At 51.3% G+C, this 14,774-nt stretch overlaps 1 protein-coding gene across 9 annotated transcripts in view; it reads left to right on the forward strand.

Annotated features, from left to right (window-relative positions):
* Positions 1-732: 732 nt before the first annotated feature.
* Positions 733-14,774, forward strand: part of ZMYND8 (zinc finger MYND-type containing 8) — a 133,163-nt gene continuing 119,121 nt past the window's right edge. For 5 of the 9 annotated variants that reach the window (XM_077766098.1, XM_077766047.1, XM_077766090.1 and 2 more), the window contains exon 1: positions 14,166-14,399. In XM_077766098.1, the coding sequence (XP_077622224.1) occupies positions 14,386-14,399 (14 nt within the window). In that variant the 5' untranslated portion in view covers positions 14,166-14,385. Of the gene's footprint in view, positions 928-8,403; positions 8,529-12,205; positions 12,299-14,165; positions 14,400-14,774 lie in introns of those variants that run through there. The other 4 variants (XM_077766119.1, XM_077766034.1, XM_077766071.1 and 1 more) reach the window with 4 other exon arrangements.

Genomic DNA, 14,774 nt, shown 5'->3' on the forward strand with positions numbered 1-14,774 from the left:
TAATTATTTAAAGAAATTTTTTTTAATGTTTTATTTATTTTTGAGAGAGAGAGAGAGAGACAGTGTGAGCAGGGGAGGAGCAGAAAGAGAGGGAGACACAGAATCCGAAGCAGACTCCAGGCTCTGAGCTAGCTGTCAGCAGAGCTCAATGCAGGCCTCGAACCCACGAACTGTGAGATCATGACCTGAGCTGAAGTCGGACGCTTAACCGACTGAGCCACCCAGGCGCCCCTTTAATGATTTTTTAAAAAAGTTTATTTATCTTGAGAGAGATGGATAGAGTAAGGTAAGGGCAGAGAGAAAGAGAATCCCAAGCAGGCAGCGCTGAGCCCAGTTCAGGGCTCAAACTCATGAACCATGAGATCATGACCTGAGCTGAAACCAAGAGTCAGACGCTTAGCAACTGAGCCACCCAGGCGCTCCATACGGGAACGAGTTTAATTCTGAGGACTCTCCGGGAGGTGTTATCCACGTTTCATAGGCCCAGAGAGGTTACTCACACAAGGTCACACGGTGAGTGAATGGCAGGGTCAGGATTTGGACCCAGCCAGCCAGGCTTCAGAGCCTTCCAGGCAGGCAGGGATCTGGCCGGAGGTCAGAGACCAGAGGGGAAGTTGCCGAAGGGAATCCTGCAGGCCCCCTAAAGCTCAGTGAAGAATTGGAGACTTTGGCCTGAGAACAATGGGAAACCTTTGAAGGGGTTTGGAAGTGGGGGTGGGGAGGGGGGTGTGTCCTGGCCCAAATTGAAATTTCAAAAGCTCCCTCTGGCTGCCTCGGGTGGGGGATGGGATGAGACTGGGGCCTGGGGGCTGGTGGGAGGCTGTTCCCTTCCTGCCCAGATAACAGATCCTGGTGGCTCCGAGCAGGCCACCGGCTCTGCAGGATGGAGCTCCGCGGCCGGCGTCGGCAGTGGAAGAAGCTCCGAAGGTAAACCCCACGCGGCTTGGGGTGGGAGCAGGGGGAGGGGGAGGTCAAGGCTGCCGTCCAGGTTCGGGGCTTCAGAGCTGCAGAGGAAATACCTGCGAGGGAGCCTGGTGGCCCGAGAGCTCCCGGGAGTTGAGTTGTGGTCAGATCCGCCCGCGTCTGAGATTTCTTTGTCTCTGGTGTGTTTTTGTTGTTGTTGTTGTTGCTGCTGAATCGGTTCCTGATTGCCCCGGCGTTTCCTGTCTGTTTTGGTCCCCTTTCTCCGAAGTGGATCCTTTCTTGGAATTTCAGAGGCGGAGAGGGCTTGGACTTCCTTTTTCTTATGAACGCTTGCGTTTTCAGAGGGGTCCATTTGACTTCATCTTTCTGTGCTTCGGTTTCCTCATCTGTAAAGCGAAGGCGGGAAGAGCACCCGGTTCACAGAGTTCTTGGTTAAGTTAATTAATACATAAAATGTGCTCTGAACAATGGCTGGCCTGGGGAGGCCCCCCAAGGGGTGGAGATGAGGGTGCTGGTGCTGATGATGTTGTCATGACGATGAAGAGGGCGAGGGAGGCGGGGGTGACTGCCGGAGGAAGCCAGGGCCCACAGAAGTCACTCCACTTACTTACTTACCAAGTACACGTTGGGCATCTTTTTGGACCCGGTCTAAAGCAAACTGCTTAAAAAGTATGTGGCGGAGCTCAAGTGATTGCATTTACTCAGAGGAACAAAGATTGAGAGACTCCCCAGCGCCAGACCTGCTCTAGATCCTGGGGGCAGAAGCGTGCAGGAGAAAACAACAAATTTCCTTGAAAAGCACACACGACGCCTAGTTGTGCTGCTAAGTGCTGGGAAGGCAGTGAAACCACTGTTGGGACGAGATGTGATCCCGGGGGGCCTCCTGGAGGAGGAGACATTTGGTCCTGGATCCAGAGTGAAGGAGCATGTACAGAGGCCCATACGGGGTGGGTTCTATTCGGCAGGAGACACCCGGCACCTTTTGAGAACTCCGAAGTAGGTCAAGGTGGCTGGAGCGCGGTAAACAGTTGGAAGGAGAGAATCAGTTGATTATTTCCGCAGAATCAGTTGATTATTTCCGCATATCGCCATAGATGAAATTACTTTTGTTCGACTTTTTAAATTCATGTGCAAATTGTAACTTCGTACAGTTCTACCCGGTTGTGCAAAACCAAATTAGGGCCTTGGCTGATCTACTGGAGATCTTGTGTAGATACTGCTTTGTATAAGAAGAAAATGAGGCTCTGGTGGACAAATATTTATTGAGCAACTACTATGCCCCAGGCCTGTGCTGGCCCAGGGAATGCTGGTGAATGGATACACAAAGACCCCGCCTTTGTCAACAAAGAAATTAGGTGCTTAATGATGCGAATGAAGGTGTTCCAGGTGGAGGAGGCTGCCTGTGCAAAGGACCTGAGGTGAGGAGTAGCCTGGAAAGGCCCAGAAGAGCTGAGAAAGGAGGTCTCTGGTCTTCTGTTGCCAGAACCCAGGGAGGGAGGGAGGTCACTTGAGATGAGCTCAGAGGACAGGGGACCAGCCCGCATAGGGTCCTGCAGGCCCTGTTCAGAGACAGGATTTTCTTCTGAAAGGGGGGTTGCAAAGGTTTTCCATAAAGGACCGGATAGTCCATGTTTTAGGCTTCGAGGGCCGTGTATGTGTCTGTTGGCACCTGTCTGATTGACCCTGCCCTGGTAGCACAAATGCAGCCATGGACAGCAAGTGAGACCCCATGGTTTTGTTCCAGGAAAACTCTACTTATGGACACTAAAAAATTTGAATTTCATATAATTTATGGATCGTACAAATTACTTTTATTTATTTATGTATTTAGCCCACATGGGGCTTGAACTGACCAACCTGAGATCGAAAGTCACACATGCTACCTACTGAGCCAGGCTGGCGCCCCAAAATTTTATTATTTTTTTCAACATTTTTTTTAAGATTTCATTTTTAAGTAATCTGTATACCCCATGTAGGGCTCGAACTCACAACCCCGAGATCAAGAGTCACACGCTTTACCAACTGAGCTGGACAGGTACCCCTTTTACCAACTATTTTTATTATTTTTTTGTATTTTTATTTAAAAAAAGGTTAATATTTGTTTTTGAGAGAGGGAGACAGAGACAGTGCAAGTTGGGGGAGGGGCAGAGAAAGAGGGAGACACGGAATCCGAAGCAGGCTTCAGGCTCCTCCGAGCTGTCAGCACAGAACCCGACGAGGGGCTCAAACTCATGAACCATGAGGTCATGACCTGAGCCCAAGTTGGATGCTTAACTTACTAAGCCACCCAGGCGCCCTCCACCCCAACTATTTTTAAATGTAAAACAAACAAACAAACAATAACCCAAAACATTTTTAGCTTGCGGGCCAGACAGAAACGGGGTGGGCTGGTGATGTGGTCTGAGAGCCACAGTGTACAGACTCCTGTTTTTTTTTTTTTTAATTTTTTAAAATGTTTTTATTTATTTCTGAGAGAGAGAGAGAGACAGCATGAGCAGGGGAGGGGCAGAGAGAGAGGGAGACACAGAATCTGAAACAGGCTCCAGGCTCTGAGCTGACTGTCAGTACGGAGCCTGACATGGGGCTCGACGGGGCTCGAACCCATGAACTGTGAGATCATGACCTGAGCTGAAGTCGGACGTCCAACCAACTGAGCCACCCAGGTGTCCCATATAGACTCCTGTTCTAAAGTCCCGGGAAGCCGTCGGAAGTTTCTGCGCAGGGAAACGAAAGGTTGTGATTCAAAGTGGGAAGGTATAGGAGCGCCAGGCTGGGTCAGGTGGTAGAACATGCGACTCTCTTGATCTTGAGGTCGTGACTTCAAGCCCCATGTTAGGAGTAGAGTTTACTTAAAGAAAGAAAAGGAAAGAAAATAGGAAGGTATGAAGGGTATGAAGGCTTGGCATGATGCCAGAAAATGGACGTAACCATGTGGAATGAATGAATGGAGCAATTGTTTTCTTAGTCATTCATCAAGCACTGAGTTCCCTTCATAGTCATGTGCTGTTGAAGGGGACCCAGGATCTGTAAGATACAGCTTTACACTCGTGGAGTTTATAACATAACAGGAGAGACTTAAGAGCGAGATACAGGGGCGCCTGGGTGGCTCAGTCGGTTAAGTGTCCGACTTCGGCTCAGGTCATGATCTTGCGGTTGGTGAGTTTGATTCCCGCGTCGGGCTCTGTGCTGACAGTTCAGAGTCTAGGGTCTGCTGGGGATTCTGTGTCTCCCTCTCTCTCTGCCCCTCCCCCCTTCAAAAATAAATACACATAAAAATAAATAAATAGATAGGGATAGCTTCAAGGTCAAAAGAGAGACCCAAAAAAAGCACAAGTTGCACTGAAAAACAGCAAGGTGGCAGACAGGCGGCTGGAGTGGAGGAAGCAGGCGGAAACGGGTTAGGAGTTGAGGGGAGGGTGTGTGGGGGATTGGGGGTTTTATCCTAAGTGAGATCGTCTCTTTTGACTTGCCTATCATGTCCTAGCAATGAAATCAAACACTGTGTGGCTTTTGTTGGCTTCAAGGTTCATTCACGCTGTCGTGTGTAGCAGCGCCTCACTCCGTCCTACGGCTGAATAATGTCCACATCCCCTTGCGTGGAGTACGTATCCACTTGTTTATCCATCCGTGGATGGACAGTTGGTGGCTGCCACCTTTTGGCTCTGTCATGAATAGTGCTGCCCATAGAGGGCTTGCTGAAGGGGGGGTGAGGTCTCCTTAATCGGGTCCCTCCTGCGAGAGGCCAGTTAGAACCGGATACAAAGCCTTGGCTGCACAGTGGGTTGCCCTGGGAGGTGAGACATGCACTCCGGAGAATTACAGCAGGATCCCCGGGCAGGTCTGTAGTGAATGATCGGGAACCACTGGGGAGAGACCGAAGCAGTCCTGTGAGCAGGTGGTGGCGCCCATCAGAGGGATTAGGGACCAGCAGAGGAGCCGCGTTAGGAACACACTCGGGGTCGAGTGCCCAGGCTGGCCCGTGTTTGGGGTGAGGGCTGTTGGGCGTGCTTGATTCTGCGGACCAGGCTGAGGAGCCCTGTGGACGGGCGAGTGTGGGGGAGTCAAGCAGTTGGGTTTGCTCTGCCCAGTAAGAGGTCCCACGATAAGTCCCGTAGGCGACTGCGTGTGTGTGTGTGTGTGTGTGTGTGTGTGTGTGTGTGTGTGTGCGCGCGCCCTGGTGGAATACCGGGTAAGGAGCCCGGAAGCTTCCCAGGTGGAAAGCAGGAAGGACCCTGGGGTTTGAAGGGTGGGCGTTATTCCGAGAGATACAGGGAAGACCGAGCCAAGGTGGGGCATACTCGGGGCATTCTCTCTGGGTTCACTGAACAACACAGGGAGATGAGGGGGCAGTCAAGTATGGAATCCCGTAGAGGGGTCCTGATAGGCGAAGTCTGGGTTGCACCAGTCAGTGGAGAATTGCTGAAGGTTTTTTGAAAACATCAGGAAAAGTGATCGTGGCCAACATCTGTTTTGAAATGTTTTGTTTGGCAGGTGTATGGAAAGGTAAAGAATATTCTGGAGTATTTTCAGTCTGAGTAATGGAAGGGTTGCACACAGAATAGTGACCATGGCCTTTCTTTCCCTTCCATGCTCAATTCCTTTGCACCTCATTTCATAGCGGCCACATTTGGCTTTTTTTTGTTCCTCAGAAAAGTTACCAAGCTCAGGCTTGCCCCAGGGCCTTTGTACGTGCTATTACCACCACCAGGAAGGTTCTTAATCTCCTTCATTCAGCTCAAATGTCACAGCCTCATTGGAGCCCTTCCTACCAGTCTAAAGCAGATACCCCCATCCTGACACTTCTCTATAACCCCCCCCATTTTTCTTCATAACATAGCATTGGTCTCTATTTGCTACTTTTAATCTTACTCATGTATTTATTTCATTGTTCATCACCTCCTCTGTTCAGTCCTTGAAAACAGGAGCAACAGACAATCTGGTGCTTAGAGGCAGAGGAAGCGCTCCAACCTATTTGTAGACTGCCTGGGTGAACAGCCAGAAAATTCCTGTCCGGGAGTTAGATATACAGGTGTGGGGCTCAGGGGAGAGAGGTGAGACCTGGGTTAGATTTGGAATCTGCTGTTGTAGTGGATGAAATGGCTTCAAGGAAAGAAAAATCAGCTAAGATTTCTTGAGCACGTACTCTGTGCCTGTGTTAAATGATCCTCACAATGTCTCTGATATGAGGACTATAATCCCGTTTTACAGACTTGGAAACTGAGGCACAAAAAGGTTGAAATAACTTGCTGAGTTCCTTCGGGAGGAAGCTTGGAATGGACTCCTCGCCCGCCCCCAACAGGCTGGGCCAGATGAAGAGCCTGATGGCCAGGAGGGAACAGAGTCTGGGGGGGAGAGGAACTCCAGCTGGTAGAGCAGCAGCCGCTGGGCAGGGAAGACATTTGGAAACTCTCAGATGTTCGGCGTCAGATGTTAGCGTGAGGTCAATGAACGGTGGACCCAAGACTCAGCAGCCTGTTGAAGTTCGTTCTTGGAAGTGAATGAGGACTTGTTTTTCTTTTCAAGGAAATTATGCTTTAAAATAATTTATTTTAACCAGCTACATACAAATACAAAATGAACCCGTTTCCTGTATTTTATGTAACTCATTAATGAGGACACACGTACGATGATCGTATGACTGATTCAAAGATGAAGCAGGGCTCATTCAAGAAATGCTGACGTGCATTTATGAATAGATGCAAAAACTAGCAACACTCCCCCAAATCCACGAGGCAATAATCCATCGCATTCCAGGGACTTCATTTGCATGTCTATGGCCAGAATCTCTTGCATTACTATTAGCTTTCTACACGTGGCTGAGCTGTGAAAAGCGCAGAAACAAAAGTGCAGGTAACCCAATGCACTGAACGGGCTACCCATTAATCTTTTTTTTTTTTTTTTTGCCTATTTCATAGTCTTCCACAATTTTCCTAATACTGTATTACATTTACTAATTTATTTTGGAAGAAATAATACATTCACGTGGTTGAAATTCAAGAGACAGCGGTAAAAAAATCTCCTTCCCGTTTCTGCCACCCAGGATCCTTTGGATGCAAAGTGTTAGCAATTTCTTAAGGATGCCTCCAAGCAATTGAGTACATAATAAGCAAACATGTTGTTGTTTTTTTAAAAAATAGATTTTTATGTCATCTCTATACCCAACGTGGGGCTCCAAGATACAACCCCGAGATCAAGAGTCGCACGCTTTAGTAACTGAGTCAGGACTCAGTTAAGAAAGGTTTTCTTAACCAAACCTGTTAAGAAAAAGACACAGAGGGGGCGCCTGGGTGGCTCAGTCGGTTAAGCATCCGACTTCACCTCACGTCATGATCTCACGGTTTGTGGGTTCGAGCCTCGCGTCGGGCTCTGTACTGACAGCTCAGAGCCTGGAGCCTGTGTCAGATTCTGTGTCCTCCTCTCTCTCTGCCCCTTCCTGGCTCATGCTCTCTTGCTCTCTCTCTCTTTCTCTAAAAAATAAACAAACATTAAAAAAAGAAAAGAAAAAGACACATGGATTTGCCTATTTTTTAAAAAAATGACATATTTCACATACTGTTTCTTGTTTTGATTTTCAACTCAACGATAGGTCTTAGAGATTGTTTTGTATGCTATGTAGAGCTCCTGGAGTCTTGGCCCACAGTTCTAGAATCTTCTGTTCGTATGGCAGGACCGTGTTTACTTCATCAGTCCCTGATGGATGACATGGCGATTTCTGGGTCAATAATTGAAAGGCATCGAGGAAAAGTGAGTAGCAGGCAGAAGGGGCTGGAAAGAGAAGTTTTCTTAGTAGAAGGAGGCTATTAATACTTCCTCAGCTTCCTCATCTGAGAAATGGGTTGATGGTTATATGGTGTCCATTGCACACAGTTTTGTGAGGGTGATTGGTTAGTTTTTATGTAAATTGCTTTGAACAGTACCTGACAATGCTTAGAACATGCCAGCTATCAGGATTTATCCTTATGCTCCTTGGGAACGCTTGATGTTGACAAAAGGAAGAGAAATGACTTGGAAGCATCCAGAAATTGCCTTTTAAGAGTAAGCAGAGGGAGATCCTAACAGCAACCGCATGAGTGCTCACTATGTCCTGTGTGACTACTAGTGCTTGACAGCACTGGGTCAGTGAATTTCTGGGTGGGTATTATTATTGGTATTATTATTGCTCCCATTGTACAGATGAGGAAATCAAGTCACAAAGAATTTCTTTTTTTTTTTTAATATTTTTATTTATTTCTAGGAGAGAGAGAGAGAGAGAGAGAGAGACAGCGTGAGCAGGGGACGGTCAGAGAGAGAGGGAGACACAGACTCTGAAATAGGCTTCAGGCTCTGAGCTGGCAGTCAGCACAGAGCCCGATGCGGGGCTCGAACCCACGAACTGCGAGATCATGACCCAAGCGAAAGTCGGACGCTTAACCGACTAAGCCACCCAGGCGCCCCTAGGGACAAAGAATTTCATACCTCAAGCAAGGCTGCCCAGCCTAGCCGCCCAGGCCAGTGGGACAGCTGGATTCACACCCAGACGTCAGACAGTCTGATGCCAGCAGCCACGCGCTCAGTCACTGCACAGTTCTGTCTCTTGATGTGGAAAGAAAGCAAAAGGTTAATGGGTAAGGAGAGGGCTGGCCATGGAGCCAGGGATGCGATGAGGAGGCCTCTGGGAGAGAGCAGGGAGGAGGGCGGGATGCAGAAGAGAAGGCAGGAAGGCTGATACACTGAGGAGGGAAAAGGACTTGTGTTTGGTGTTTGGGGGTGGTTTGGGGACCCGGGAGATGGGCTGGGGGGAGGGGCAGTGGGAGATCAAGGGGAGTGGCCCGGAGGCGGGAGGGTAAGTTTGGGCGGTGGGATGAACAGATGGAGGATCTGGGTGGTTGGGGCTGAGTGAGCCCCCGGAGCCGGAAAGGACACGGAGTCAGGGCACTGGTCCAGTGGGCCATTTTTAGCACGTGGGCTTTTCCTCTGAATGCGGTGGGATCTGTTGCTGGTTTTTGAGCAGAGTTGGGCAGAGGTCTGACTTCTTGTCAAAGGATTGCAACCTCTGTGTGTGTGTGTGTGTGTGTGTGTGTGTGTGTAAATCCCCAGTTTCTCCCCAAACTTCCTTCTCCCCACAAGCATGTGCCAAGGGCAGATACAGGAGGCTCAGGTAGGAGACTCTCGAGCACCTGTCCTAGTGGGCGGTGGTGTTTAATTACTTGAGCTGTGACGCACAGCGTTCGACTGAGGACACCGTGGTGAAGAACTGGGACAAGCCTCTGCCTTGGTGAAGCTCTCAGCTTAGGGGGTGCTTTCTCAACCTCGGCACTAGCGATGCTTGGGGCCGGCTAGTTCCCTGCGGTGTGTGTGTGTGGGGGGGTGGCTGCCCTGTGTTCGGCAGCATCCCTGTTCTGTACCCTCTGGATCTCAGTAGCCCCCGCCCCCACCCCTTCCTCCAGATGGGACAACCTAAAATGTCCCCTGACATTGCCACTGCTCCAGTGGGAGAAAGAAACAAACAGATAAATACGTGTTCTTCTTTCCATAATGGTAACTGCTAGCAAGTGAAAAGAGCAGGTGAGGGGAGGTCCTGAATCTTCCTTCTGATTTTAATTTTCTTCCCGCATCCCTTAAGTCTCCGCTACCCACACGGAGGCCATCTGCCTGGCCATGCACCACCCTCCCCCCCATCGCACTCCCCCTTCCACCTGACTTTCCCTCCTCCCTCCAGTTTTTTTTTTAAATTTTTTTAAATTTATTTCTAGGAGAGAGAGTGAGACAGCATGAGCAGGGGAGGGTCAGAGAGAGAGGGAGTCACAGACTGAAACAGGCTCCAGGCCCTGAGCTGGCAGTCAGCACAGAGCCCGACGCGGGGCTCGAACCCACAAACCGCGAGATCATGACCTAAGCGAAAGTCGGACGCTTAACCGACTAAGCCACCCAGGCGCCCCATCCCTCCTCCCTCCAGTTTTTTAAATCCTGCCAGTCTCTCCCAGAAAGAAGTAAAAAAAAAAAAAAAAAAAAAAAAAGACCTTTCACTTCTTCTCCAAGGTAGGGACAATTCCTAATTACCTCTTTGTGGCTGTAACGTGACTCCAGGCTCTGAAGGTGAGCCCTTCTGTCACCCTGCCTGAACTTGGCCTCCGTTCCAATTGGCCAAAGAGGAACAAAACAAAACAAGATATTTAAAACACTTTCCAGCCTCAGTCCCGCCCGCCTCCCATAACGGATGGGGCTGGCCTGCTGCTCGCATGAGGCAGATAACTCCCAAGTACACGTCTTTCCCTCGTCCGCGGACGGGCTATCTCGGGATGCAGCTGGCCAGTGCTGCTGCTGGCCTGGCTGGCGGCCAGCGGGAGTGGAGGGCCGTTTCCACGGGGCCGGGCCTGGGCGGCGAGGTGCCTGGGGAAGGGGGCCGGGTCAGCCCTTCCTCTCCTTTGAGGCCGGCTTTATCACCCAGACACTCTGCCTGGCTTCTGGCTTCTGGTTCTGCTCTCTGAGCCTCTCCATCCCCGGGGAATGTTAAAGAGACATGTTTTAATCTGTTTTTATTAGTCCATCGCTTATTAATATCACCTCAGAACCTGCTTGTTTCCGCCTGTGCTGGCTGTCCCATCCAGCACCATGGCGGTTGGATTTTTTCCTTCCTTTTCTTTTTTATTTAACGTTTATTTTGAGAGAGAGAGAGAGAGCGAGCACAAGTAGGGAAGGGGTAGAGAGAGACAGAGACACGGAATGTGAAGCAGGCTCCAGGCTCTGAGCGGTCAGCACAGAGCTGGACGTGGGGCTCGAACTCATGAACTGCGAGATCATGACCTGAGTCGAAGTCAGACGCTTAACCGACTGAGCCACCCAGACGCCCCTCTTTTCATTCAAGCCCACGGCTCCCTAACCTCGGCACTGTGGGTGCGGTGGATATAGCATCAATCCTTGTTGGGGGACGTTTAGCAATGGCTCTGGTCTCTGCTGTGCCCACTGGATGCCTCTAGGACCTCTCCCCCTGAATGTGACAACCCAGAAGTCTCCAGACATTGCCACGTATCCCCTGGTGGTGGTGGGGGGTGGGCAAAACCACCCCTCACTGAGAACCGCTGATTTCAAGGAATATAAAAACCTAATTTTAGATGGCAGAGCGTTCCCCTTAACATCTTGGTGGAGCTCTGCAGGGAGAGAGGAGCTTTCTCTGGGCCTTACATGAGTCTGAGCTAAAGGTCTAACACCTCTGTCACCCAGCACTTAAAACGTCTCAACAGAGTCGATCTCCTAAAAGAAAACACCGATCAGGCAGTTGCTCTTGGTAGATGTTAGCCAGGTTTCTGTCCTGCTTGGTTCGGTTTCTCTTTTGTTCCTTTCTCTAGAGGCAGGTGAAGGTAGAGCATTTAGGGTTGTGGAGTCATAATGGGGTTGGAAGTCTGCTCTCTGGCACTCGCCGGCTGTGTGACCTTGTGCAGCTCACTTCACGTCTCTGGGCTCGGTTCCAAATCTCTAACAATGCTCCCTACCTCACAGAGTCAGTCAGGGCAAAGCGCTGATTTAGCACCGAGCCAGGCTCAGGGTGAACAGCCGTAGCTGTGGGGGCTGCTCTGTTGGGGGGGGGGAGGTCTGAGAAGGGCCGCCGATCCAACCTTAGAGTGAGGCTGGCAACACCCGGTTTCTTTATTTCCTGCTTCTCAGCCACATTCCATCAACTCCAGAACTGGCCCTTAGTGGGCCTGCCCGGGGCTTCCTCTGCAAGCCCTGTCCCTCCCAGGCTTCCATCTGTCCCCATACCTTTGTCTCTGTCCCCAGCCAAATCGCTGTCTTTCTGATAACCTCGGACCTACCAACAGCATTCCTCAAACGGAGCAGAGCTGCCAGAAGAAGTCGGCAGCTTCCTGCTCTTTGCCCCAGAAAACATTTCAAGTGATCAAGTGATGAGGGTGGGGGCGGNAAAATCCACCACGCGCACCAGTGGCATATTTCATTTCCTCATTGGGTCGTGAAGCTAGTGGCACATGAGATCCACCACGGACAGACCTGTCCCCCCCCCCCCCCCAAACAGCACCTGCAGAAGCAGACCATGTTCCCTACGGGATGGTGGCAGAGGGCCGATGCCCGTGCGGCCCGGAGGCACAGCACGGTCTGAGGAGCCCTGGCCTCCACCGCTTGTCCCCGGCTTGGTCTCCCTGTACGCAGGAGGAGCGAGCTCCTCCCTCCCAGAGAGGCCCAGGCTTGTCCTGAGTGCTGGACCCTTGTCGTGGTGTCCCTCCCTGCATCTTGGCCTCTTCGGCCTCATACACAACCGCCAGAAAACCTCCTCCCTTTCCATAAAGCCTGGGCCCTGCCCCCGCAGGACAGCGTGTTTGGATTCCTGGCTTGTTCCTGCGTGATAGAAGATTCCCAGCCAGGAAGCAGTGATGTGCGCGAGGTGGGCATCTGTGGTCCATGTGGGGGGGGGCGGGGGCAGGCAGAGCGGGCCATCGGCTCTCCGTTTTCTTTGTGGGAACGGACGGCGTGGGACAGGAAAGCCCACCGAGTCCTAATTTTAGGAGGCGAGGGGAGACTTTATTGGGCCCTCATTTCACCTCCCGGCGGATGCCTGCATCCCCCCTCTCGAAGCTCTCGCCAGCCTCTAAAGGATGGTGTTTATTTAGCTTCCGTTGTTCCAGCTTGCTGTTTTTTTTTTTTTTAAATCTTGTTAATGAAGCACCTTGTCTTTGAGGAAAAAAAAAAAAACCCAAGCAAGCGTGGACATTTTAGGATCTTTTTGCATTTGCCTTTTCTTTCTCAGGGTACAGACCGACGACAAAGGCAGCTTTGGGGAGGAAACGGGCAAAAGACCTCCTAATACTATTGAAATGGATGGAATTACAAGTAGCTCCGAAAAAAACTAGTTAATATTTTACTGGGGAGCAGTGCCAGAGATGGGGGTGGGGACTGCCAGGAGCAGCGCTGTGTGTGAAATAGCTGTTCCATCTGCCTTAGGGGACGAAAAGAAGCCGTTCTCCGTGGAAATACATTTAAGCAAGAATCCTTATAAAGCTCATGGGATTCGTCTGCCCACCGAGGGCCTGGTTCCCCAAACACACATACAGGGAGGATTGTAGCAGGAAGGGCTGAGCTGTGGGTGTAGGCCTGGCTAATAATGGGGTTTCTTGTTCCCTTGCTGGGCTTGACATCTTTCTTTCTCCCTCTGGATTTAAATGGCTTCTCAGACCGAGAGGCATTGCCTGTGCCCTGGATTCAGAAGGTACACGCCTCCTTGGGAAGCAAAGGCGAGAGACAGCGGCTCACCCTCTCTCTCTCTCTTTCTGCATCTGCCTGGAGAGCTGCAGCTGGTATTTTTCCACAGGCCTTTTCTGCGATCTCAGGGCCTAGTTTTTCCCAGCCAGGCCCAGAGTCCGAGAGAGGGTTAATAGGCAGGAAGCTGAAGGCATTGCAGACTAATACGGAAGTCAGATTTTTGTTTAACTGACAGGTTTAGCAGGCCTCAGTCGTGGGGGAGGGGGCCGGGAGGGGAAGGGAAGTTTGTAGATCTAGGCATGTGGCCTGCTAGGAGCGCATTTGGCTTTTCTTAGGGTAAGGACGGAGAGGGGGGGCCCCGTTGGCATCCTGGCAGGGACGCAGGAACCCATTTTGGTTTTCCTTTGCGTCCTGGCCGAGGGGGGTGAGGAGTTAGATTCTCGCGCCGGGGAAATGGCTCTCTGGCCTGCTTTCCCAGGACGCATTCTGACAATGACTCTGCAAAGCTGACCATTCTGTGCCCCTCCTCTGCTCAGCAGCCCGAACCGCCTGTCCCCCGAGGAGCCAGGGCTGCCCCTCAGCGATTTCCTGGGGGTGGGGGGCTCGCCTGTCCTGTCCCCCCCTCCCCCCACCTCCGCAGCCTCTCAGAGGCCTTCCTCCAACCCCTTTTGCTTGCCCCCTTGGCTGTTTTCCTGGGGCTCCCCACTCCTCGGCTCTGCTTTCCCACCCCCCTCCTCCCCGGGGGGGGGGACGCGGGGGGAGGGGAGAGAACCATTCTGCTGGACTGTTCCAGAAAAGGGCCAGGCTCCCTCCTAGCCAAGAGCCGTTTCTGTGGGGGCAGGTGAGGTTGAGCCCTTTCAGCTCGCCCCCAAAACTCCCTTGCCCGGGGCAGCCGGGCCTCAGGCTTTGCTGGAGCAGGTCAGGCTGGCCGCACTGGTTTGCCCGTGCCGGGAAATCTGGCCAGGGTGTGGGAGAAGGGCGTCTGGGGGCCCCTTTCCCAAGTTTTTCTTGCTGCAAAAGGCCTAGCTTAGCCTGTCTTTTTCTATGCACAGGATGGCTCTTGCTCACCAGAGCCTCACAAAGATAATCGCTCAGGAAGTGTTTCAGCCAATCCCGGGCGGCCTTACACTCCGCTTCGCCGGGGCAGCCAATCGGGGATGAGCTTTTATTAGGCGGCCAGATCATCAAGCCGAAGTGCCAAACCCTTTTTCTGTGAGAACTAGGAGCCTGTCCTCCATGTTTTATAAGTATTGACATTACACAGTGTTAACAATGCATCCACAGAGGTAAGCTGGACTTTTTAACCATCTTTTCTCCCCCTCCCTCTGAGACATCCGAATTGTGGGCGAGCAGTGTGATTTCTCTGTGGCTGGCCGTGCCACACTCACCCCCACAGCACTTAGGTTAACTTGGAACTGTTTAGAGAGAATTTTTTTGCTTTCTTGGGTCACATGGCTAAGTAGCCATTAGCCATGGCTCGATTTTGCAAACTGGCAAAGGCCTGGCACACCTTTTCTTCCACCAGGGCATGGTGTTTCTGGAATAGTTTGAAGCTAGATCCTGGAATGCCAAAAAAGAAGCTTTTTTTTTTCTTTTCCTCCTCTCTCTCTCTCTCTTTCTCTCTCTCTCTCTCTCTGAGCAGTTCTCCCCCCCCCCCCCCC

This window comes from Crocuta crocuta, unplaced genomic scaffold (assembly GCF_008692635.1).
Source record: "Crocuta crocuta isolate KB4526 unplaced genomic scaffold, BGI_CrCroc_1.0 scaffold71, whole genome shotgun sequence".
Classification (NCBI taxonomy): Eukaryota; Metazoa; Chordata; class Mammalia; order Carnivora; family Hyaenidae; genus Crocuta; species Crocuta crocuta.